General features: G+C 57.4%; 2 protein-coding genes across 2 annotated transcripts; one reads left to right on the top strand and one right to left on the bottom strand.

Moving 5' to 3' along the window:
• Positions 1-56: 56 nt before the first annotated feature.
• On the top strand, positions 57-15,476 carry HPS4 (HPS4 biogenesis of lysosomal organelles complex 3 subunit 2; the record flags this gene model as incomplete). Its single annotated transcript, XM_082491933.1, has 13 exons — positions 57-97; positions 756-846; positions 1,373-1,516; positions 2,499-2,606; positions 3,422-3,538; positions 3,667-3,761; positions 5,406-5,478; positions 6,197-6,230; positions 6,874-6,970; positions 7,428-8,349; positions 11,442-11,574; positions 12,500-12,608; positions 14,177-15,476. 13 exons carry the CDS (start codon positions 57-59, stop codon positions 14,346-14,348), a joined length of 2,136 nt encoding a protein of 711 aa, XP_082348059.1. The 3' UTR covers positions 14,349-15,476.
• A 4,086-nt stretch (positions 15,477-19,562) lies between these two features.
• Positions 19,563-24,391, bottom strand: ASPHD2 (aspartate beta-hydroxylase domain containing 2; the record flags this gene model as incomplete). The annotated part of the gene is made up of 3 exons (XM_082491884.1): positions 19,563-19,672; positions 20,755-20,868; positions 23,506-24,391. 3 exons carry the CDS (start codon positions 24,389-24,391, stop codon positions 19,563-19,565), a joined length of 1,110 nt encoding a protein of 369 aa, XP_082348010.1.
• Between the last annotated feature and the right edge of the window lie 334 nt (positions 24,392-24,725).

The raw sequence follows: 24,725 nt of genomic DNA, 5'->3' as shown, positions 1-24,725 counted from the left end.
CCGGCCCGGCCCGCCTCGGCTCGGCTCGGCTCGGCTCGCCGGCAGCCCCGCCGCCGATGGCTCGCCCCGCCGCCCCGGAGCCCGGCTCGGCGCCATGGTGAGCCCCTTCCGCCGGGCCTCCCCCCGTGGCTCTCCCGGTCCGTGGTCCCGCCGCCGGGGCTGTTCCTGCCCGGCCGGGGCCGCGGGAGTGAGCTGGGCGGTGCGGGGGGTCACGCGTGGCGTGGGCAAAGCTCGTAACGAGCTGCTTGCTGGTAGGAGTGGGAAAAAGCGTTATTAAATAGGTACGTCCGTGAAACGGTGAGGTGAATAATATGGCAGCGTAGACCGTCTTCGGGAGGAGACGTCCCGCTCGCGCTCCCTGAGGTCCGTCGTGCGCAGTCAGCGGCTGAATGAAGAGTAGTCGGTCGTGGGAACCCTTCGGACCGCACGTGGTTAACGCTCAGCGATGACTGTTCCCGGCAGATAGGCCGTACGCGGATACCTGCGGATAGGAGAATATCTCGCAAGTTTGTGTCTTCCTCGTGCCTTAGTTGCAGAGTTGGAGAATGTGTCCTAAGCCCAGAAAAGTGGTCGGCTTTAATAGCGTGGGACCCTCTTAGTGCGGCTTTCGTGTCTAAGCTCGGTGTGATGGCTTAAGAACCGTGTCTCTCTTCGTCTGATAAACTTTTTGTTGCTCTACCTGAAATAACGGGACAGGGAGAAGCGGTGCAGTTTTCAAATATACAATAGTTTCTGCCAATGCTTTGCTTTTTTAGGTGGAATTACTTTTTCCTTTATGATGGTTCAAAGGTTAAGGAAGAAGGAGATCCTACGAGTGCCGGGATTTGTTATTTCTATCCATCTCAGGTAATGTCTGCTTTTATTTCGGTGCCTGTGTTGTGGGTCAGTGCTGATAATTCTGGCTCAGGAACGGTCAGGCTGCCAGGTGGAGCTTTGGGTTCATGTTCACAAAAGTTTTAAGGGAACTCGTGCAAGGAGAGCGGGGTGGTGTGCCACCGGGCTGGCTGCACAGGCGTCCTCGGGCTTCTGAGGCTGGGCACAGTGGTGGTGCTCTCTGCTCCCTCGCTGGGGGTTCTGGTCAGTGGCGTTGTCCAGCAGCGTCCAGGTCTGTTCTGGTGATGTGAATAAATACACAGAGCGAAAGTGCCCCTAAATAAGCTCTATGCCCTTGTGCGGCATGAAAAAAAAAAAAAAAAGCGGTCCAATTATTTTTTTCCGCAGAAGTCTGCCTGTGCTACTGCATTTGTCTTATAACTCAATTGAACTTATAATAAATTTTTATTTATAACTGCATACAGTAGTGATTTTTTTTCCAAGTCTTTTTAAAAGGCAAAAAAAAAAAAAAGTCTTTCTTCCCTGTTTTCCTCGATAGACTCTCCCCGACCAGCAGGAACTGCTGTGCGGACAGATTGCTGGAGTGGTGCACTGCATGACTGAGATTTCTGGAGTTCCTCCAAGTCTCATTCGCCTGAGGAAGCTCAAGTTTGCAGTCGTAGTGGATGGAGAGTATCTGTGGGTGAGTTCAAAAGATCTGGAGGCAGTCACAGCGTGAAAACAGCGAGAGTCTGAACTACTGTATCAAAGGGCTTTTTTTTTCTTCAGGGAGGGGCTGCACACAGTTAGACCCGGGGAGAGCTAGGGTGGGAACTTGCAATGCACAATTTTTCATTGCGAGGTAACTTAAATTTTATTTGCCGCAGGCTACAGCCATGTGTGGTGGCAGTCGCTTCAGCTGTTCTGTGAAAAGCTTCACGTACCTCATTTGTGTGTCCACACCCAACGTGTTTTCTTAAGATGTGCTTAGCAATGGCTGTAAAAAGTTGAGCTCTGCATCATTGTGTGCATCTGTGGGTTACTGGGAACAACTGGAAACAGGGTTCCACGTGCTGCGGTTTATGATAAGGACTCAGACTCCCTATTTGATAGTCTGATTGTTCTTTCCTTCTAACCCTCAGTATTCCCTGCTGCCGGGCTTTGTCAGCATCAACAGACATTTAGTATATAAAGAGCAGCGTGGGGCAGTCGTGACAAAAATGTCCCAAACCATCCCCTGGAAACTGGGCTGAGACCGGTCAGACCTGTTTAATTGGCAATGCCGTTAAGGAAGGCTTAGTGCTTCTGTGTCTCTCGGCAACTGAAAACCTAAATAAAGCATCTTCATGGCTGTAAATAACGAGTTAATTTGAATATTTTAAAGTACTTAGTTTCAGGAAAATGTTCTTAGCTATTAGAGCACTGAGCTGGGTCATCTGATGTGGGAAGGGAGTGTGTCTAAAACGCTGGAATTCTGATTTATTTATCCTGTCTGTGCCAGGGCTCTTCTGTGGGTATTTTTGAATTTCCTTTTCATCTGACTTGTGAATCCGGGGGCTGTTTGCCTGCCACAGAACTGCTTGTACGCCTTTGATACTCATTTGAAAGCGATAAGAGTTGTTCTCACCTGCTGTGCCTGGGTTTTGTCAGTAAACATTCTTCATTCATGGCTTTCTGTATTAAAGGTTCTGGGCTGTGCTGTTGAGCTCCCTGATGTCAGCTGTCGACGGTTTCTGGAGCAGCTGATCAGCCTCTTCACCTTCTACAATGGACCCGTGCACCGTGCGTACATGGTAATTAAAGATCAGCAGCATAGGAAGAGAGCTTAAGGGCTTTCCGTATCGGCCGAGCTCTCCCCAGGCACACGTGTGCTGGCATGTTCCCTTTTGTTGTCTTCCTACCGTCAAGGGTCAGAGCAAGCTCGCAGATCAAAGAATCGGGACCTGGAAAAGTGTACAGGCCCATCCTGCTACTGCACCGAGGTAGTGTGGGTGTCTGCTAAAAGTTTCCGAGATGTTCAGTCTAAACCAGTTTCCTCTCGATACCACCTTCCTCCTTATCCTCGCAAGATTTGTCGCTGTGTGAGCTGACACAGGCAGGACACAGGAACAACCACAAAACCGGGGATGAAATGCAAAGAATCAATTTAATCTCACTGCCTCGACAACTGGGGGGGCTCCCGGGCAGAGGCACCCAGGCGCCATGGAGCTGGGTCCGTGCTAGAGGGAGTTACGGAGCCTGCTGTTCTCGCCTGTGTATCAGGGATTCAAGCGGGCGTAGTTCCTCACTGGGCTTTGATCTTTCCCGCAGCAGGGCAGGAATCTCAAGCGTGTTCGACAGGGTGCCTCGGAGTCTATCTCAGGCCCGCGTTTTCTAAACGCGGATGTTCTACTTGTGGAGCACACAAGACTAAACAACCATTAGTATATATGTGTTTTTTGAAACCTCAGCTGCAGGTCGCTTGAGCGTGTTTACAATCCTCCTTGCCGATCTTCCACTATTTTCCCCCAGTCACTTATAGGTACCGTCCCAGATTGATTGCACCTAACCATCCTGAGTGCATTAAGGCCTGTGCAGTGACAGCCGTGTGGATTTTTGTTGTCCGCAGGCATTTTCTCAGGAGGAACTGAGCAGGCAGTGGGACAGATACATTAAACATATCCAAAAAAACACCAGCGACCTCCACAAGATTTTCAATTCTCTCTGGAATCTGGACAAAACCAAGGTAAAAGGCTGTCCTCCGCAGTGTCTGCCTCTAGAGCTGCCCTAGTGCCAACAGGTGTGTGTTTATTTGCTGTTTTGAGCATTTCCCTGGATTCTCTGGCCTAACTTCTTGTGGTTCTCCCCGTCTAGGTGGACCCCCTGCTTTTACTGAAAGCAGCTCTCATCTTGCAAACTTGCCAGCGGTCTCCCCATGTCTTGGCAGGCTGCATTCTCTACAGAGGCTTGTAAGTAACCGAAGGATTTAACTGCACGTTAAATCAGCCCCTTCCCAGGGCTGCGATTCCCGAGTGCATCCGGGGAGCAGAGCAAGGGCACTCGCTAGCCGCACACACAGGGCTGCGGGTTGTTATTGGCGGGAGCATGAAGGCTTCAGGCAAGGTAATCCCTGTCTGCTGGTGTATTTCAAAGAGGATAAATGGTTATTTGCGTTTATCAGTGGGAGAAATGGAAGCATGAAGAAATTAAAGGTTTGAGTTTGAGCGTAATCTGCTGTCTTTGATATTCAGCAGGATGTGAAGACTGAACTTTTTAGGCTTTTTAGGTGGAAGTCACCAGGAAAAAGAAAGGTGTGTGAATATTATTCTTTCCCCTTAGTGTTCTCTTTGCAGTCTTGCAAATTCAGTGCACGTGTGTGTCTGTGTATATGTATTTTTGACTGACTTATTGGCCAGGACCACTGTCTATACTGGTAGAAAGTGCACAGAAGAATTAGCCAGAGTTTCCCACAAGAAATGCCTGCTTCTTCCAACTGATCATGGCTGAAGATGCTACAGATGTGGTACTGAATGACATCAAGGAAAGCCTCAAAGGTGTCCTTGAAAGACGGGAGGTGGGGGATTCTGAGAATTTCTTGGCAGTAGCATTTAAGTGCCACTTTTCTTTGGCATAAGCTGTTCCTGTAACACCTTTTATGAGCACTGGAAATATGCCACAATGTGTGCATCTTTCCAGGTCCGACAGAGGCAGACCAGGCATTTTTAAGGGAGTGATCTCATACTTGCAAGCAGGACACGGAGCATGAGTCACTGCAGCACCTTAAAGCTGGCAGCATGTTGCAGTGGAAGCAGATGCCTGACTTGAGAATGGAGTCTTCTCCTGCGTCTGCCCATGGCCACTGCGTGTGTCTCGTTGTATTGCTGGTCTGTCTGGTAGAGATTTATTTTTTTTTCACCAAATGTCATCAGAGTTTTCTGAATGTTGAATCTTACTACGACACTGCAGAGGGCTTTGTGTTTGAGATAAGCTTCTCCTTCTTTAGAGTCTTTTGGAGAATCTCCACAATGCATATCTCAACAAGACATGGGCGGAAAGACCAAGAATACCTTTGGAAGCCCTGTCCAAGGGGCCTGTGCTGCACTACTTTGAGCACTAGTCTTTCCGAATCTTCTCCGCTGCCTGCAGCTCTTCCCGGGGTGGCAGGAAGCCTGTATGGACTGGTCTGTCTTAGGTCTTGACTCAGCAAAACCAGGTTTGTTGGCCCAAAGTAAATGCCAGCAGGCGGTTTTCCTGAGTTTAGAGTGGGACTGACCCTAATACAAGAAGAAAATAGAGTCCTGGTGGTGACTCAGCTTGTGTTTCTCTGTGGCAATGGGTTAGCTCCAGCCCACGTGTGGGGCTGGTCCTTCGACCCCTGCAGAGTCTCTGGCAGGGCCGGGAGCGGTGGGTGCAGTGGGACCTTGGAGACGCCCCCGGAGATCACCCAGCTGTGAAACGGGGCCCTGCAGCACCCTTGGTTTTGCTCAGAGTACACGTCTAGCGTGGCACTGCTGCTGGCTCTGCCTGTCCTGGTGCACTGAGTGACGGGAGTCTATGATTGAGCTTCAGGAAATGGTGCTCTGCTCACAGATGACTTTGTTTTGTCTTTTTAGGATTGTGAGCACCCAGCTGCCACCTCCTCTCACTGCCAAAGTTCTCCTGCAAGGCGATGAGTCTCCAGGCCAGGTATGCTGCTGAACAGGTTCCCTGCATGCAGATACCCACTTGTGAGGATGTGGTGTGGGAGCTCTTGTCGCATAGATCCTACGTGTGCTTTTACTGGGAAGGACAAATATTGATGCTGATGCTAACAGCTTTTATTAGTTATGATTGAGTAGGGTTTCAAGACTTCCGCACTAGGAATTTGCCTTTTTGTTGATCTTTAAGTTACTGAATTCATGAGTTCTCACCTATGTGATGTTTTGATTAGCTTTTTACCCAAGTTTAGGTATTTTGTGCTAACTATACACACAATGAATGTCTGAAAGTGACTAATAGATCAATTTTCATTTGCATTAAAGCTTGTTGAAAGTAATTATTTATGTGGTTCAAGATCTCCCACAAAAAAGCCATCAAGATCCGGGTATGAAGAAGGCTTCTGCTGTTCCTCTGGTTGAGTGAACCAAGTTTTTGTGCCCTAAACAGGCAGTAATGGCAAATTGTGGTATTTGTCCTTGCTTTCAGGTGTATTTTGGTTCTTGGGAAGTCCCCTTTGGCTTTGAGGGCTACCTAGGGAACAAACCACTGCCCAGCATGGTAAACCACTCACGGCGTTTGCTGAAGGGGGTGGTCTGGGGTCTGCTGTAGTCCCAGGGAGGCCGAGGAGGCTGGAAGAGATGTCCTGGTGGCATTGATGGCAAGTGTTGAGTCATGCCACGGAGCTGATTCTTGGCTTTTCTTTCAGAGTGAGCCTGGAGGTGAGGAGCAGCGGGAGCCTGGTGAGCATCCAGCTGCAGAGTACTGGTTTCCAGGTGCACAGCAGCAGCGTACGGGCAACCCTCTGGGGTTGCATTCTCCGCAGTGAGAGCGTGAGCTGGTTGTCTGGGATTCACGTCAAAGCTCTTACTGGATGCAGGAGTGTACCCCTGAGGGTGCTGCAGCCGCTCGTCAGCATGTGCCAGTGGGTGTTGTGTAATGAGAACTAGTTCCTTCCTGTGGCTGAGCAAAGGAGTTTGCTCTTTTAGTTTAATTGTCAGCGCTGCAGATTCCCAACATGCCTGCTTTAATTCCAGTTACCCGTGTGCCTACTTGGCCATTGCTGGAGCCCTGAAAACAGATGGCTGATGCTTTCAGTCCAAACCTTCAGTCCTCGTTTTTGAGCATCAGTTTATAGATATTCTGCCAGGATGGTTAGAAAAAAAAAACCAAACACTAAGGGAAAATATAACTCTGTCAGGCACTAAGTGTATGAGGAGGATGGGAAAATACTGCCTAGTCAGACGTGGCCAGTTTGTGGTGGCCCAGGATGCAGGATGAGAGCGTGCCTTCTTCTGCAGAAGCCTTCGGGCTGATGGAGTCTGGCTTCTGTTCTTTATGCTGGGGCATGTTAATTTAATCCTCAAACCTCCATTGCTCTTGCAGATTCTCCATTGCCACCGGGTGTCCATATCATCCCTGTATTCCTCACAGAAGATGAAGTCTCAGCGCTCCGAGACTTTCCAGTGGAGTGGATGACTAGGTAGGAGATCAACCCGAGGCATAGAGAGGCCTTTGCACCAAGGGAACTAACGTGGGACGCTGTGTCCTCGCTAGCCATGTTACTGTTTTCTCTGATACCAACTCAAACGCTGTCATCTGACTGTTAAAGCCACCTGAGGTCTTTCAGGCTGGACAGAATTTGTGGTGTCCCTATCTCTGTTTCCCGAGTCCAACTGCCATCTTCTGTTGGTTCTCAGTTCTCGGTGCTGCTTAAAGCCTTTGTGAATAAGGGCATGATGCTCCCAGGAGTCTGCAGTGTGAGAGGCCCATGCTTTTTACCTGTGTCAGACCTTAGCCCGTCCTTTTCCAAGGCATACGCTCTTTGTAGTAGAGAATAGATCAGCTATTGAACACTACCAGGAGGTGGTGGTGTTATTAGGTATGTAATAACGCCAAACAGATCTTAGTAGTTTAATCAACTTGTCATCTCCCACTAGGTCATCCGTGTCCCCAGCAAGCCCTAGAGGAGAAAAGAATGCTCTCTGCTCCCAGCCAGTTTTGGAATCAACGGGAGTTCATGAAAACCAAGACCCGAGTAATATTTCTCTGCAGGAGTCCCCTGAGCAAGCTTCAAGCACAGCTGCACCGGAAGATGCTGTACAATCAGGCAGCCCTGCAAACACCGGCCCTTTGAAGGGCTTCCCCAAAACGGAAGCCGGTACAAGGAATTCTCCAACTGCAAAACTGAGCACACCAGACAGCAAAAGCTCAGAGCTCAGTAGAAAAGCGTCCTTCCCATCAGAGAGAGACATGGAGCAGCTGCAGAGCCCTTCCACACTCCGTACTGCTGGATGTGCTCAAACTACAGGTCCATATCTGGAAGGCTTTTCCTTTCCAAACCCTTACGCCCGGGAGAGTCAGAATGTGGGGAAATCCCTTGTGGACTCTGATGTTGAGCAACGCGGTTTCCAAAGTAATTCTGCAGCCAGTGGCAGTCCGCCTGTTTGCTCTTCTGCCCAAGAGTTGAGCAGAAGGAGGTCGAGTGGACAAGAGCAAGGGACTCTGAGCAAAAATAGCGTCTCTGGAGAAAGCAGTGGTGCAGCTGGTGGCAATGTGCGGGGTTTGGATCCTCCAGCCGCTGCTGAACAATCCGAGCTCCGAAGCAGGAGTGAGCTGTCGGCTGTAGAGGCTCAGCAGAGTCTGTGCGGTGACCCAGCAGAGAACACGGGCAGTCCCAGGAGCGGGGAGGGTGGCTGGCCGCCTCGGGTGGGCAGTCCGGGAGCCCAGGCCGGTGTGGAGTCGGGCAAACAGCACGAACCAGTTAAAATGAGCTTATATGTTCACGGTATAAAGGGGCTTGTGCTCGCCCTGCTGGCTGAAGATCACCTCCGAGAGGACCAGAGCTCCATCGAAGATGTGGTAAGTGAGAAAGCTCTTCCACAGCTGCAGATCCGCTCACTGCTGCTTGTCTGGTGGTGGTGGCGGGGACAGGAGTTACAACTGAAGGGCGAGCATTGGGTCACGCTTCCCATCTCTTTCCTCACCTGCTCTGTGTTGTGCAAGGCAAAGCCATTTGTCTTAGGGTTCGTCACCGCAACCGAAGCTACGTGGGAGGTTGTTTGCAAACGTCAGGCAGTGAGCCTGAGAGGTGAGAGTGTTCGTCTCGCAGGCGACTCCTGTTGCCTGTTGTTGTCTGTCGGTGCCAGCGCCGGAGCAGAACGTGTAGGTGTGACCGTCAGACAGCCCCGTGGGCTGCCAAAGACCTGTGCTGGATTCGGGATTTGTTGGGAAACCCCGTCAGTTCTGTAGTGCTTTTTGGAAAGCAAGGTTTGTTCTTTGTTTAACCTCCACTTTGCATGTCGCAGCTTCTCACTCTGGAAGCACCAGAGACGTGTCTGGCAGCACGTCCCCGTCTCGTTTCCGTTGTAGGTGAAAATCTGGCTGTCGGAGTCCCCAGCCTGCTCTCCTGGTGCTGCTTTCCAGGGACCGGAGTGAAGGGTGCCGTTTGGGCACTGCAAATAGGTGCTATACCAGAGCAGTCCCAAATTACTCTGCTGGGGGATTTGCTTCAGCGCCCAGGCGTCCCTGCCGGGCGGCACGGTGCAGCTCATGGGGCTGCGGGGGAAGGACGTGCCGGCCCCCGGCGTTTCCCGGTGAAGCATTAGTCTGCAGAGCTCTGCCTGGCCACTGCTTCCCTACCGGGGAGCTGAGTCAAAGCTGCAGAGGCCTGTTTGATATGCCAGTTGCCATAGGAACAACCTAATTTCTTTAACCGTCAGACTGGAAGGTGGAGGGAAGCTCAGATTAATGCTGCCTCCCAGTATTAGCAGAGCCTCAAGGTTACTCCTTTTATTTCCGAGCTCTGGGACTCGGAGGCTGTGGCTGTGACACCCCCCCCGGTCTCCTAAGCAGGGGGACGCCACCTCCGCACAGCATGTCCCCGGGAAGGGATTGCTGCAAGATCGGCAGAGGCCAGGAGGTGCAGCCTTGGCCTTTAGCACCAGCCACGGCCCATTGCTCTGTCCCCTGTCTGCTTGTTTCAAACAGGCAGCGGCACGATGGCTCCTGCTCTACCACGTCTTCCCCGGTTGCAGGGAGAGTGGGGGATGCAGGCAGGTAGGAAATGATGCTCTCCAGAGCTGAAGGTCGTCCTCTTTGCACAGGTACCCCCATCTTCTCTGGCTTCCCTCCGGTTGTAGCTCTGGTCCGGCCGGCGGCGCAGCTCTGCTGTGCCCGGAGGCAGTGCGGTTCCCGGCAGCCCGTGCAGCGCCCGTGGCTGGAAACCAACCTCTGCTCTGCTTCATGTCTGACCTGCCACGAGAAGGAGCCTCTGAAGGATGTAGCTAGCGTGGGAAATGCCTTGTTGGGGGGGTTAGCTCTGCTGGGAACACATTGCACCTCCTCCTCCCGTCAGATGCCTGGGCAAGGCCAGCAGCGGGCCCAGCCTGGCTCAATTTGTCATTCAGTTCATTAAGCCTCAAAATCAACTGCCCGACACCGCTGCGCCGCATTTCCGTTGGTTTTCCTTTATTTATTGCCCGAGGGTTGACAAAGCCCTGTTCCATTCGGGTGGTTCTTTTCCCAAGCGTGCTGCTTCCATCTCGCATCCTCTTGCCTTGGATCCCGTTGTGGCAGAACACTCTGGCACAGCTTGGGTTTTGACTGTGATTGGGTTCTTCTGACGGCGCAGGTGTTTGTTATCTCCTGGAAGAGATGCACCGCGTGCCCCGTCATCCCAGGAGGAAGAGCGTTGTTGGAGGAGGTCGAGCCGGGCTCTGCTTCTGGCGTCATGGTGGATTTGAGGCGTAACCTCGGCTTGTCTGTTCCTTTGTTTATCTGTAGATTAAAAATGACCCTCGGCTCTCAGGGATGTCAAAGCTTAGTTATAATTAATGTTTGTCGAATGCTTTGAGGCCCCTGAATGACACCAAAGAAGGGTAAAATATGCTACTTGTGCAGCTGGGAACAGCAGGCAGTACCGATCGTCCCTGTGGGAAGGCGCTTGCCCATACAGGCTTTTCCTGCAGAGCGGGAGGCTTTGGAGGCCCTCAGGCTCACGTCCTGCCCGTCTTCAGGTCTTATCCCTTCATTTCACCGCACAGAAAAGAAAATCTGTTGCGTGACCAGCAGGGTCAAGGGTAGGCCAGGCGCCGCCGTCCTGCTGGATGGAGGCTTGATCCTCTCGGCGGCGGGGGAAAGCACAGGGGCAGGCTGGAGGATTATGGAGTTAATCTTCCCAGCATTGCCGGAGGGGCCCTCGGCCCTGCCTGAGCCCTGCCTGAGCCCTGCCTGCTGCCTGGGAGCCCCGCACGGCCAGGGCAGCCGGGCTGCTCGAGGTCCAAGCGGGAGAGCAGCTTGGCTTTCCTGTTAGTGTGTTGTGCGAATCCGTTGCCCCGGGCCAGGCCTGTCCTTAGCCCACAGGTGAGGCTGTTTCCTCGGCTTTTCCTGTTTTCCTGCTGATGGTAGCCCAGTGCCTGCAGCTGGCCAGCAGCTCAGCGCGGAGGCGGGGTGCCCGGTAGACGATGTACTCGTGTGTGGAGCGGGTGCTGCGGGAAACACTGCAGGCAATTAAATCCAGCCCGAGCGTGCAGAGCTGCGTCCTGTGCTGTACTGGCTCTCTGCTGTAATAAGGGCCGGTAAGTGAAGGAATATTCCTCATTGCAGCTAAAAGTCATGGCCAGGATGTGACAACGAGCCCTGGAGAGTAATGTTTGATGGTAAATGAATGGAGTCTTGCATTTTTCCCATAATTAATAGCATCGGGTGGTTTAATGGCTTATTTTCAGGTTAGAGTGCCCTTTTCTGAGTCCCCGTCTCACTGACTCGTAAGCTGTGAGACTCGTCTGCTTTCCCCTCTGCCCAGTCCTGGGGGGGGGCCTGGGCAGCAGCAGCATGCAGGGGTCCGGTCCCTTCGGCACCAACATCGGTCACCCAAGGTCCCCGGGGTACCTCCTTGGTCGTCTGGGCGAAGCCGTGCTTCTAACACTTGCCTTTGTGTGCCCTGCCTGCAGTACCACAGCAGTCTGGCTTCTCTCAACGGCCTCGAGGTTCATCTGAGGGAGACTCTGCCCAAAGACTCCTCGTCCTCAGCCAAGATAACCTACAGCTTCACTCACTATGATTGCGTTCAGAACGTACTCACGGGTAAGCCTTCTGTCTTCTGCGACGGCGGCCGCTTCGGAGGAGGGAATAAGGAGGAGCATAGGGTTTATGGTGACCTTTTCTCATGCTTCAGACAACTTCTCAGAAACATCGCTTGCTATGACTCTTACAAAATAGCCTGGGTACGAGGCCCTGTTGAGGAAGCTTTGTCTTTTGTGAGTTTGTAGTCAGCTGAAGGCTTGTTGATCGCTCTGTTTGGATGAGAGCCAGAGGCCGCTGGGAGATGGAGCGTCTGCCACTGGCGCTTCGCTCAGAAAGGTGTTGCTTGGGGTTCTGCTAAGGGCTATCTCCGAGGACAGGACTCGGCATCCTCTTCAAAGCCGCCTGCCCTCCCTCCCTCCCTCCCCCTGACTGCTTTCACCCCTGGTGTGATGCCTTTTGTCCCACCGTACAACAGAGAGTTTGTCAGTCGTTTCCAGCCACAAGAAGCAGGAACTGGGACCGGGCAGTAGCCAGCAATTTGGAGACTGCTGCCCTGGATCGATGGGTAGACCGTCGACATGCAGAAAGCCCCATGCACGTAGTGCCCCCATTCATTCTACTGTTTCCCTTTTCCTGGCAGCCTCACAGGCAGTGTCCACCTGTCTCCAGCTTAGAAGTGCTTTAGGGAAAGAGAGAAACCCCAGTGATCGCAGGTAACCCAGATCTCACACCTTCTTGTCACCCCCCTGATGCGTGTACGTGCAGGGAGAGGTCCACCAGGGTTGTTTGTGCATGGCTGAGCGCGCTGTGAGCCGCTGAGCGATTTCATTGAGGTCACACTGGGGCTTAGGGTGTCACCCAGTCTCTGTTCTGAGATAACCAGGGTCTGTGGGAGAGGGCCACAGCTCTTTCCTGCGCAGTAAACGGGGACACGCTCCTCTGCAGAGTGGGCTTTTGACCCACAACCCTTCCTCCTTTCCTGCAGCCAACCTGCCCCATACACCCGGTCCCCTGGATCGGCACTTCCTGAGAGCTGCGACGCTGATCCACTCCGACTTCAACCAGCTTCCCACTGCTTCAGAAATGATAATTAGGTAAGGTGTGCTTGTACCTCCCTCCTCTTCCAGGCACAGGAGCGCTGTGTGGCGCACAGAATAGGCAGAAGAGAGGAACCGCTTTTGTAAGGCTCGCTGAGATTTGGCAGGCTGCAGTCACAGCGGTGTCTCTTGCCAAGGGTCAGTCGTGTCGCTTCATTCCCTGAAGTTTGCTCTTTCGATGTGGGCTACTTAATATTCTGCCCGTAGCATGATCTGGGTGTTGAGAGGCTAGAATGGCACCAAGGCAAGGGAACTGAAGGCGCAGCTGAGTTGTGCCACGGGTTTGGATTGAGATACAGCGCTAGAATATTGCCAGTTCCTGGCACCATAAGGTTCTAAGACGCAGTTTTAAATATAGCTGTTCCTAATAAATTTGTGTCTCGGCTGGGAGCCAAAGGCGCCCAGAATTGGCAACCTAGATTTTGTTTTCTTGCACGGCTTGTTGGGTTGGAAACACACTGTAATGTGCGTGGCACACTCTATTGTAATGCGCCAAGCGAGATGGTCTTATCACAGCCAGAGCCCTTCCGCACAGCCGCGGCTGAAGCTCATCTTGTGCGACTGCACTTCCCCCATCCCTGTAGCTGATCTCGGGGAGGGAGGTTATGTTGTGGGCGCGCAGAGATTCTGCTTGCCTGGCCGTGCTTGTTTGTCCAAAACATGATGAAATAAAGATGCTTCTGGGAATTACACTGTTTCGCTTCTCTGACACGGCTTGCCAAGGGAATGTGAATCATACACTTCCATGCTGGAGAACTCCTTGTTTAGGATTAGTTTGACTGGCTCCTTAAATCCTATACCAGCTAAGCTGGCGTATTCTGTGTTGCCCCCAAAAAAGCAACTCCATGTGTGAATCAGACTGAGTAACAAGATGACTAAAACTGCTTTCTTTTATGGAGAGTTGTCACAGAAGGGTGTCAGCAAACATATCAGTTGCTGCTTTCCTCCGTCGAGGAGGAATGCAGAGCCCTTCGCTTTGCTGCCTGCCAGCCCTCTTGCAGGTAAATCCCGAGTGGTGGGTTTTAATCAACGACTTGAGCTTTCGTGGTTACAGTGTCTGACTATTGTCTGACCTTCATCACACCTGTGACTAAACAACCTCGTGTGGTTCCTGCTGCAAGGGGGCTGTGCTGGGATTTGCGTATGGGCGGCAGCAGTGAGATAAGGTGCCTCCATTAGACCGAGGAGCGTTCACCTACTGGCTCTTGATATCCCGGGCTGGTCTGCCAGCAGGGGAAATACTCAGAGGGCGGCCACGTGCACGGGTGTTAGTGCTGCTGAGTAGGTCCCAGAGGATGAGACGTGAGATGCTTTCTCCTTTAGGATGCCAGGAGCCTTGAGAAGAGGAGGTTCTAGTTGCCTGTGGCCTTCTGGCAATACATTGCAGGGTTCTGGTGCCTGTTTTAGCTCTGTGCTCCGTTGCTCTGCTGAGCGAGACCTAAAAGTCCCTCTGTGGAGCTGGGAGTCCGCTGCCGCAAACATCCCAATGCCCAGCCCGGTGAGCTGAAGGGGATCTTGTACAAAGCTGTAAATCCTGACCGCTGCCTTCTCTCCTGCCCTGCTAGGAACGCCTCCACGGCTGTGTACGCCTGCCGGAATCCCGTCCAGGAAACCTACTTCCAGCAGCTGGGTGCTCCTCTCCGCAACTCGGGTGTTCCCAACCCTCACGACAGCGCGTTCAGCTTGCCGAGCAAGGCCAAGCAAAAGCTGCTGAAGCATGGAGTGAACCTGCTTTGAACTGATGCACTGAGGCAACGTGTCTCAGCCCGTGCTCAAAGTTAATTCATCTCCAATAAGTAAAATCTCAAAGCCATTTGTTCTGTAGGAGGCACATATGCTCTGTACTGAGGTCTCCTGCCTGCCTTGCCCTGAGGAAGGGGCGCATTTACTGCCCTGTTCCTGCAGCACGTTTTGGGCTACTGCAGGGTATTGTTGGTGTTAGCACTTACCAAAGACTGAGGATAGAAAATAGCTGTGTTGGGGTACGTGGTTTACATTGACTCTAGGACGGCTCATGGGGCTCTGCCGCCACAGGCAGACACTCCTGAAGTGCCTTCACCTAAGTAAAACCTCTTCTTGCTCTAAGCTACCCAGAGACCAGGCTACGGGGCAGTACTGGCTTTCGGGGGTGTCAGTCAGACACTGCATCTGCCTGGAGTTCTGTGCCTACGCTTGCCCTGGTCAGACTCGGGCTTTATTTATACCTCTTAATCTATAGCAATGATCCCCTGCCATGACGTAACGCCTTACCTTCATTAACAGAGCCTGTGTGTTCTCAGACTAACTGGAATGGAACAAGTGCTGCAAAACTCATAATCCTCCTAACAGGTACTGTCAGGAGGGTTTTATGACTGTAGCTGGGTCTGGGGGATCCTTGTCCCTCCAGACATGCCTGACCGCACTGTGCAGCACAGCGCTGCCTTCCCCGCTGCCCACCAGCGCGGCTGTAACCCGCCGGCCTCTCGCAGGGTCCCTGGTGCTGGTGGTGGTATGACTGCACTACACCTCCTGCCTGCTCCTCCGCCTTCTGCTTCCGCCGCTCCCTCCCGTCGGAGGACCTTGTTTCGCCTCCTTGCTCCTGCTGCTCAGTTTGTCCACGCTCTGTTGACAGAAAAGGCGAGCGGGAGCCCCTGTGGCTAATGGGACCAAAGAGGCTCTGCAGCGCCTCGGCAGCTGTTCGCTTTCTGCTCGGGCAGACGGCATGTCCCCGCTCGGCGGCGCTGGGGGCATCGGCGGTGCCGCCTGCTTAGACCTGAGTGATGGATACCTGCATCTGACTGCGCTGTATCTTCCAGAGCCTGCTGCTGTTACCTACGGACATATCCCTGTGACTGGGAAAATAAAGGAGTCTCCAAGGCTCATCCGAGTGCCGTGTGTTAGTGGCCAGAGTCCAACTCACGGCTTGATTCTCTTGTTTGTGATTCCCGGTGCGAGGGTTTGGGGTTGGGTAACCTGTTACCCCTAGTTAGCTCCGTGCCGAGGGCCGGTTCCTGCGCTGGTGGGGTTGAACAGGCGTTGCCTGTCTTGTTCCACTCGGAGGGTAGATGAGTCCCAGGATAGCTCTGCCATCGCGGGGCTCCTCTGCAGACCTTGGCTGGGAAATGCAGTGGACTCCGGAGGAAGAGCTGACTGCTCGCTGGGGGCGGCCGGGCACAGGTTGCCATCTGGCTACCAGCCCTGGCAGCTGCGGAGGTGCTTCAGCAGCAGGAGGGCTGTGTGTTCCTTGTTTCTGCCGTCCTTCTTGTGGGGACTGTGGAGTAGAACTGCTCTGCACTGAAGTACTATCAGTTGCCTGTTGGCTAATGGCAGCGGAGATGTGAAACCTCGCTGGAAAACATTGCTACAGCCATCCAGGAGACCTTCTGTCTTGGTGACACCACGCTGAAGGGGGCACAGAGTAAGGCGCTGCCTCCCTGGGTTACGGACAAGCTGCTTCGGCTCTGGACCGCAGCACAGAGAGGCACTGTAGGTGAGGGACGAGGTGGTGGGAGAAGGCAGGAGGGAAGATGGTTGTGTGCTCCAGCCCTCTCGGGCTCCTCCGGCACGCTGAGCCAAGAGGGTTCCTCTCTTCGATGCTGCTCTGGCTGTCTCCTCGCGGCGCGCTCGGCAGCCCTGACGCAGGTTCGCTCTGCGGCGGCTCAGGAGGCGAGGACGCCTCGGACTGCCAGAAGGAGCAGCGAGGCAGCGGGCAGGGCTGCGAGGCAGCTCCAGCCTGCTCCGCTCCCCGAGGGAGATCTGCTGTCTCCGAGCTGGGTGTTTTGGGGAGGGGTTGTCTGCTCTATCAGGAAACACGCAGAAGTTGAAGGGAAAGCCTGAGAGGGACAGGAGGGAGTTTTGGCACAGCAGCAAAGCTCAAAATCGATGCTTTTGGCGGCTGTCGTCGGGAATCTTCCGCTACAATCTGCTGTGCCGTCTGTCGGCAGCGGAACAGCTGGGGCGGCTTCGTTCCCTTTTGCTTCTTGAACAGCATCTGGCCACCAGGACCTATTGCTGTCCTCTGATCGTTAAGAGGAAAGTTGTCTTGGGTTAGCACAGCAAAGAGCTCCAGGCCCTTGACTTAATGGTTGCGTTGCAGAGAGGATGTTTAAAAATTGGCCATTTCGAGTATTGCGAGATGAGGTGCAGCTGCTGCACCGGCTTTGCCCCGCGAGCGTGTGGGAGTGCTGCTAACGAGGGCCGGGGGCCTCCTGCTGAGCCATTTCTTTGCCTTGCCAAACCGGCCCTGCGCTCGGGGTGACGCCTGGCACTGGTTTTCGGGCAGTCGGGTGGGAATCGAGTGGCAGCCCAGCACCCCCGGTGCGGGAGCTGCTGCCCACCGCGCTGCCGGCAGTGCGTCAGAGCCGGCGGCTGCAAGCGTTTTCTGAAACGGGTCCTTTGAAGCCTCTGGGGCAGGAGCCCGGCCAGCGCGCTGAGCCGGGGGGGCGGCGGGGCTGCGGCTCTCTCTGTTGCCGACCGGTGACAGTCCCTGCCGCCTCGGGCACCGGCAGCGCCACTGTGCAGCTCTGCGGTGCCCGTACCGAAGGGCTACGGTAGGAGCGGGGAGATCCAAAGCAGCCGTTCCCTGCGCTCCTTGGCAGCGTGCGCTGCGGGACAAATACAGACCAGGGAGGCTGTAACTGCTCGGGACAGAGGTGCCACGGGCCTGGGTATTTTAAAGCTCCTGTTTTTCCAGCGCGTTTCTCCCCACCAGCAGCCGCTGGGGCCAGCGGGGGTAAGCAGCACCCAGCCCCTCAGTGTTTCCATAAGATCATCAAATGGTTTGGGTTGGAAGAGACCTTGAAGACCACTCAGTGCCCACCCCACCCTGGGCAGGGCCACCTCCCCCCAGCCCAGGTCGCTCCCAGCCCCGTCCAACCCGGCCTTGAGCACCTCCAGGGATGGGGCAGCCACAGCTTCTCGGGGCACCCTGCGCCAGGGGCTCACCACCCTCAGAGTCAAAAATTTCTTCCTAATATCTCATCTAAATCTCCCCTCTTCCAGTTTGAAGCCATTCCCCCTCCTCCCATCACTCCATGCCCTTGGAAAAAAGTCCCTCCCCAGCTCTCCTGGAGCCCCTTTAGGCACTGGAAGGGGCTCTGAGGTCTCCCCAGAACCTTCTCTTCTCCAGGCTCAACCTCCCCACCTCTCCCAGCCTGTCCTCCCAGCAGAGGGGCTCCAGCCCTCCCAGCATCTCTGTGCCTCCTCTGGCCCCGCTCCAACAGCTCCGTGTCCTTCTGACGTTGGGGGCTTCAGAGCTGGGGGCAGTGCTCCAGGTGGGGTCTCAGGACCCTGACCCCGGACTGGTTACACCAGCAGGCAGAGCCTGTTCTGTTTTCAGCACAACCGTTTATTGATAATCTTTGCTTATCCACTGTATGAATGTTACCAAACTGTAAGACAGTTCCCGAGCCAGCCTCCTTCCTCAGGGTCTGGTTCCAGGTACTCAATGCGTGTAGAAATCATGCACTTCGGGTATTCTGTAACAAGACAGGTGTAAAAAATATCTCGGATGTATTTGAAATCTCTGCCTTATCTTGCAATCTAATCATTGAAAAACCTGTAAAGAAATCGTGGGGGAGCGGGGCTGCGTTCCCCCCGGGGCAGGGCGCAGGGGCGAGCGGTCCCCACAGCCGTGCCAAGGCCACCGAGCCCGGCGCAGCCGCTTCCCAACCAGAGGCGCGAGGACAGCGGCGAGCATCCGCGGCATGCTGTGCTTCACGGCTAGCACGTTACAAACAGTACGGTAGCTCTGTACCCCCAAAACCCCCCAAACAAAGGCGGGATGCCGGGCGACTTCAGGGAAAGCGTGTTGGTCGCTGGGAGGGGGCAGGACCCCCGGGGACTGATTCCTTGGGCTGCGGGATTAAACCCCTCCCGCCTTTGGAAACCTTTCCTTTGCTGTCAGGGACGCGTGAGCTGCCTCTGTACGCTCGCCCTGGCTCCAGGAAAGGAGGAGATGGAGCAGCAGAAGGAAGCGTGACCGCCTTTCTTCCCTGACCTTTGTCTGCGGACAAACAAGAGCCCTGCGCTGCGTTCCCGCGCTGCATTCCCAAACAGCGTCGCTGCCCCTGCGGGGGCTGCCCAGCCCCAGCTGTGAAACCCGAAGGTTGCGGATAAAGCAAGAGGGGGCTTTAGGCAATTGGTGACGCCCTTGGTCGGATTAATGAGCAGGGCTCCGCGCGTGCTGTCCCCTCGACGGGGTGTACGTCGGGGCACTCCCGGGCTTGCCGCCCCGCTGGGGCCGGGGGCACCTGCAGCTGCGAGGGCAGCCGGGCAACCAGCGTCGTGCTCCCCCCCTGCCCGTGTGGCAAAAAAAGGTTTCTCAAGGCGGGAGGGCCGGGGAGCCACGTGCCGGGGCCCCGCTGGCATGCGAGGGAGGGAGCGGGAGCCCCTGGGCTCGTGGTGCAAGAGCTCTCTGCGGGCAGAGCGCTGCCTGCGCTGCCTGCGCTGCCCCTGCCCGGTGGGTGCGTTGTGCCCGCTGCAGCCCCTGGGTCCGTCCGTCTGTCCGTCCATCCGGGGACTGCAAGGGGCTGGGCTGGTTGGCTGGTTTGCTGTTTTGAGGGGGGTGTGTGTGTGTGTGTTGTTCTTTTGATGACCATGAGAAGTTTTACGTTATTACATTCAAACGAACACCCTTGGCTTTGTTACTCTACTTCTGAACACCGCAAAACACAGTAGCAACATAACACGTAGGAGAGTGGCGCTGCGGCTAACCACGGAGGGAAGGCGATGCGCTGTCGTGTCGGAAAAGAATCCCTGAAGCCAATGATGGAAGGAAAGAGATGGGCGTTGATACACGTCGCAGTTTCCATTTACAAGAGCCGCCGGGAAGGAGCACCCGAGGCCGTGTGCTGGGAGGAAGCTTCCAGTGCGGCGGGCGTCCACGTGCGGCGCTGGACCCGCGGCAGAGCCGAGCCGGCACGGCCGCCCGCCCGCCGCCTGCCCTCGAACCCACCACACCGGGCAGCGCCGTCATCGTCCCGGGGCGAAGATGAAGTCGAGGGCTTGGCGCTCTGCAGCGGCGACGTTGGGGTGCCACAGGTCCACCATGAAGACCACGCGGGGACCTTCCTCTGGGGGACCTGGGTGGGATGCAAGCACGGGGTGAGGCTGCACTCCCACGGGAGCACCCAGTGCTCGCCCCCGTGTACGGGTGTTACTGGGAGCCCAGTGCTGCCAGCAGGGTCCTCCCCGCCAGGGCTCCGGGGTTGCTTTGGGCAATCAGAGCCCAAGGTTTCCCGTGGCAGGGCGGCGGGCACGATGCTGAGCTCGCCCTCCTCGCAGCCGTGCCTTCCTTGGAGCCATGCAGGGAGCGGCGGCTGCGCCATTGCAGCCCTCCTGGCCCCACGGCTCCGCACTGGGCTGCGCTTCCCAATTCCACAGCAGGGTTGATGTGGGAGCAACAGCTTTTGTTCTCCCACTCTCTTCACATGCTCCCCTGCATCGAACAGCTCTGCTCGATGCTTTTATGCCATCAGCGACTAATGCCGGTTAATCCGGGAGAGCTGAAGCGGAACAGCCTCCATCAGTGACGGAGAGAGGCAACAAAACAGGCTGGCGTGAAGCTTTTCTCCCTGCACGGGAGACAAAGGTGCCGCTGCCATGTCAGCGCTGAGCTGCTGCCGTGCAACAGTGCCGCTGCAGCCGGCAGCGCTGCCGCGAGCAAGGGCGAGAGGATGCCGAGGCTGTCGGCATCGGAGCCGGTGCCGCCCTGCAAAGCTCTGGGGGATGAGGGAAGCCCTTTCTGTGCTGGCTGCCGCGGCAGGGAGGGCATCACTGGGCCCTGTGCCGGGCTGGCAGTGCCGCAGGGCTGAAGCAAGTCAGGACGGGAGCGAGTCCTCCGGGAGGCAGAGGAGGGGGCTCCGGGGGCTCCTCTGGGCGAGGGGCACGGGGATGCTCCACCACCCCGCAGCAGCGAGGAGCATTAGTGACGGGCAAGCCCCCCCCGTGCCAGGAACGGGGCTCCTGCGCTCCCCGGTGCAAGCCGGGGGCAGCAGCGGTGTAACCCCCGTGGGACGCAGGTGCCTCCAGCCCTGCGGCCACCTCGGCAGGAGAAGGGACTGGGCGCAGTCGCCATGCCTCCCGCTGCTCCTCGGCCCCCCCCGGCACTGGTGTCGGCACGAGATGGGGCTGCGAGGCGCCGCCAGCTGTGCGTTGCGCTTACCTTCGTGAAACGCCGTGTGCAGGAAGGAGTCATCGAAGAGCAGGCAGCGGCCCTCAGCCCAGCACTGCGGCTCGCCCCCCACCACCAGCTCGCAGTTGCTGGGTGTCTTCAGACCTTCAGGCACAGAGAGAGAGAGAGGACAGGCAGGGTGAGGCGGTGCTGGCACCGTGGCGAGCTCCACGCAAGCGCCGCGCTGCTGTCGGGGGGTTACATCCCTCCAGAGAGCAGCCGCAGCCGCTGCGCTGAACTCGGCGCGGGGCAAAGTGCAGGGTTCATGCAGGCAGCAAGCTGGCACTGCGTTTGCAAGCCGAACTCGGAGCCCCATGCAGCGTAGCCCCTGCCCGCTGCCTCCTGCCCCTCTCCCTCACCCCCCGCCGCCGCAGGGCACCCCGCCGCGGTCACTGCCTGTACCCCACCGCGCTCGGCATCACGGGCGCTCTCTTTTGCACCTGGAACGGCCACCGAGTCCCCGGAGCCCCCAGCTACGGGGCGTGCGTCGGAAGCCGGTTCCCTGGCGTGTTTTCTGTCTTCCAGACCAAAGGCAGAGCCCGCCCTCCCCTTCCTCCAGCTCCGCCGCCGTGCCCCTGCCCGCGGCACGGCTGGGGCAGCAGGAGATGCTGCACCGGGACTCCGGAAGTGGGCTCAATTCCTGGCTCTGCCACAAGCTCCCCACTGGCCCCTGCATCACGCAGCGTCTGCCTTGTCCCTCAGTCCCCCCACCCGAGGCGCTGCCCCCCGCCCCCCAGCGGGCAGCCGCAAGGAGAGGAATTCAGGGGAGGGTCCCAAAACCCTCGTCAGGGAAGAGGCTCTGTGAAGGCCGTGTGAAGGACAATCCTAGAAATAAAACGTTGTCTTTTCCTAAAATACCAGCGCAAGTCAGGCCAGTTTGACAAGGGTTGATCCCATCACCGCCTGCACCAGCAACGTCACCCCCCGCGGTGCCGGGCACCGCCGGCGCTGGTGCAGAGTCAGCCTGCCCCGAGGAGGACGCAGCCGTGGCGGAGAAAGGGGTCAGGGCTCACGTGGCGTGCAAATGGTAACGATGCAGCAAACGAGCAGGCACGGAGCTGGCAGCGATGCCAACACCACGCGAGCGCAGCGGGGGCTCTCCCAGCAGCCCAGGAGAGCTGGGACCACCAAAAAAAAAAAAAAAAAAAGAAGAAAAGAAGCCGCTCTGCTTTTCTGAGGGATGTCTCAAAGCCTACAAAACCCAAAGCCATTTCCCCGCACAACGGCCTCAGCTGGAGACGCTCCAGCTGGAAAGGGGGAGCTGAGCCGCCGGGGGGAGGCGGGGAGGAGAGGGCCGCCAGCGCGCAGCCTTTCCATCGCACCCACCCCCGGGGGACGCTGCCCTCTCCCTCGGCGGGGGCAGAGCTGGTGCCCGCGCTTGGCCCTGGGCGCTGAGCGGAGCGGTAGCGGGATCGGGCTGAATCCTAGAGGGCGGCTTGGCCGTGCTGCCGGCTGTTCTGGCTGAAAGGGCCGGTTGTCCCTCAAACACATCCGTGCCCTGGGCACAGCCAGGGCCGAGCCCCCCGCCGCGAGGTGGGCACGTCGGCGAGCGCCCGAGCAGCCCCTCGGCGCGCCCCAGGCACGGCGCTGTGCCCCGGCGGGAGGACCAGCAGCCGCAGCGCAGATGGAGCTGGGAAACGTGGAAGGACGGGGGAATGACCCGCATCGCTCATCTCCCCGGGGCGGCCGTGCTCCAGCTGGAGGAGGGCTGGCGCCAGCTCCACGCCGCCGGGGCAGCACGCGTTTGCACTGGCCCCCTCCCAGGAACGGCTCTCGGCCCCTCGTGAGGACAGCGCATCCCCCCAGCGCCCCACAGCGAGGGGAGAGCCAGCGGCCGGGCGGTGGGCTGCCTCCTGGCACCACAAGGGCAGGTCCCGGCATCCCCCCAGCGGCTCCCCAGGGCCGGAGAACTCCTCGGATCAGCTCTGCAGACCGATTCCCATTCTAAATAAATGGCCAGTCACCGCCTGAGTGTGTTTACCCAGGAGGAGTTGGCTGAACAAGCGGGTTCGGTGTTTGCCAGCAGGGCCCGTGCGGTGCCTCCCCCGGCACGATCTGCGCCGCTTCCAGCGCGGCAGAGTCCCGACCATCTGTGCCGCGTGGGCTCTCCCCATCCCGGGCGCCCGCGGGGTGGGGACCACCGTGCTCAGCCAGCCCGGCGCTCACCCCGCCGGAGGGGACACCCTGCGACCCCCCCTCCTGCTCCGGATTTGCACCAAAGCAGCATCTTCGCTCACGTCTGCCTGTGTCGCACACGGAGCGCCCGGAATCCCCGGAGAGAGGGAGCTGCCGGAGGGGCGGCGCTGGGAGACGGCTGGGTTCCTGGAGCAGCACCCCGGGCTGCCCCGCATCCTGCGATGGGGGGATGAGGGGGGCTGCCTGCAGAGTCGGGGGGGCGTTCGGAGACCCCTGCACAAAACCAGCCCCGGTTCTCGCACCGGCGGGAGCCCGCGCCTCCTCCAGGTCGGTGGGAGGAGGTGGCGAAACGCTTCTCCTGCGGAGCTGGGGACCTCGGGGGTGTCGGGCACCCCGGGGGGGCACACTGAGCGCCCGCCTCTCCTGGGGAGGCTGCTGCTGCCAAAGCCCCAAAATCTCCCTCGCGCCATGAGACAGCCCCGGGGCTGCAATTAGCAGCCGGAGTCAGAGAGCGCGGGGTGCAAGGGGCCTTTTCTGGGCTCTGTCCGCCCGCGGCGGGGACGCCCAGCCGGGATGAACCACCCCCCCTCCGCCCCCGGCACTTACCCAGGTGGCAGCGGATGCGGATGTTGGTGGGTCCGTAGTGCTCGGCGATGACGGTGCCCGGGCTCAGCACGGAGATGCACGCGTTCCCAAAGACATTGTTGCCAATGCAGGTGCGAAGGCTGCCGAGCAAGCGGTACGTCCGTGGGCATCTCCTGCAGTTCCTGGGCACGCACATGCCCTGGTTCACCAGGTAGAAGGTGAACCACTCCCCGCTGGGCGTGCTGTTCATTTTCCATCCTTGCGGGAGGCTGCAGTTTGAGAAAGCTTTGTAGAGGGTCTCAAACTCGCACAGGATGGTCTGGAAGTTGCGCTCCAGCAACTCCACGTCGTGCTTTTGAGCGTCCCGGGAGAAATAGGGCATGGTGGGCAAGTCCGGCAAGAAGAAGACTTCTGGCTTCTGGATGGAGGGCCGGCTGTTGAGGTAGCGGCCCTGCTCGCGGATGCCCTTGTGGATCCTGCCCATGCCGGACCAGGAGTAGCGCTTGGCGTACTCCTGCAGGTTGTGGTAGAGTTTCTGGTTGAGGCCGTCGTGGTGCGTGCAGCGCACGCACTCGGGCGAGTGGCAGTAGACGTACCCGTTCTGCACGCCGTTGGCCTCGGCGCTCTGCATCAGGGCGTTGACGGTGGCGTAGGCGCGGGGCTGCTCCCGCCCCACGTGGTAGCAGTACCACACGAAGAGGACCAGCAGGCAGGCGACGGCGGCGAGGGCGGTGGCGTCGCAGTCCCGGAAGGACTGGATGCCCGTGGCGATGAAATCCCGGAGGCCGTCCAGGGACCAGCTCCAATCTATCAGCCACTCCAAAGACATGGTGGTGCAGCGGGCGGCGGGGGGGCGCAGGGGGGCCCGGCGGTCAGTCCTCGTGCTCCTCAGAGGCACCCACACCATGCAGCTGGGCCGGGGCGCGGGGGGAAGGGGCTGCCATGGGGAAGTGGAGCTGTGGCTCTGCCCTGCACGCCTGGGGGCTCTGCATTGGCAGCAGCAGCCGGCAGCTCCCAGGGAGGCGGGCGGCCAGGCTGCCCGGGGGTCCCGGCGCTGTGGCTCAGCAGCGATGTGCCCAGAGGGTCCCCGCCGGCGCTCCTGGGCTGATCATCCCGAAAGGCAGCGCTGGAGGAAGGCTCTGGGGAAAGAAACACGGAGGCGTCAGGGAGGCTGTTTCCCCGCGGGGTCCCTGCGGGGGTCAGGGCACGGGGTGCAGCCAGGGCCATGTCCCGGGGCTGCG

This window comes from Vanellus vanellus (genome assembly GCF_965231255.1).
Source record: "Vanellus vanellus genome assembly, chromosome: 16".
In the NCBI taxonomy this organism is placed as follows: domain Eukaryota; kingdom Metazoa; phylum Chordata; class Aves; order Charadriiformes; family Charadriidae; genus Vanellus; species Vanellus vanellus.
The sequence above is the reverse complement of the archived record's forward strand: the minus strand, read 5'-3'. Positions and strand labels throughout refer to the sequence as shown.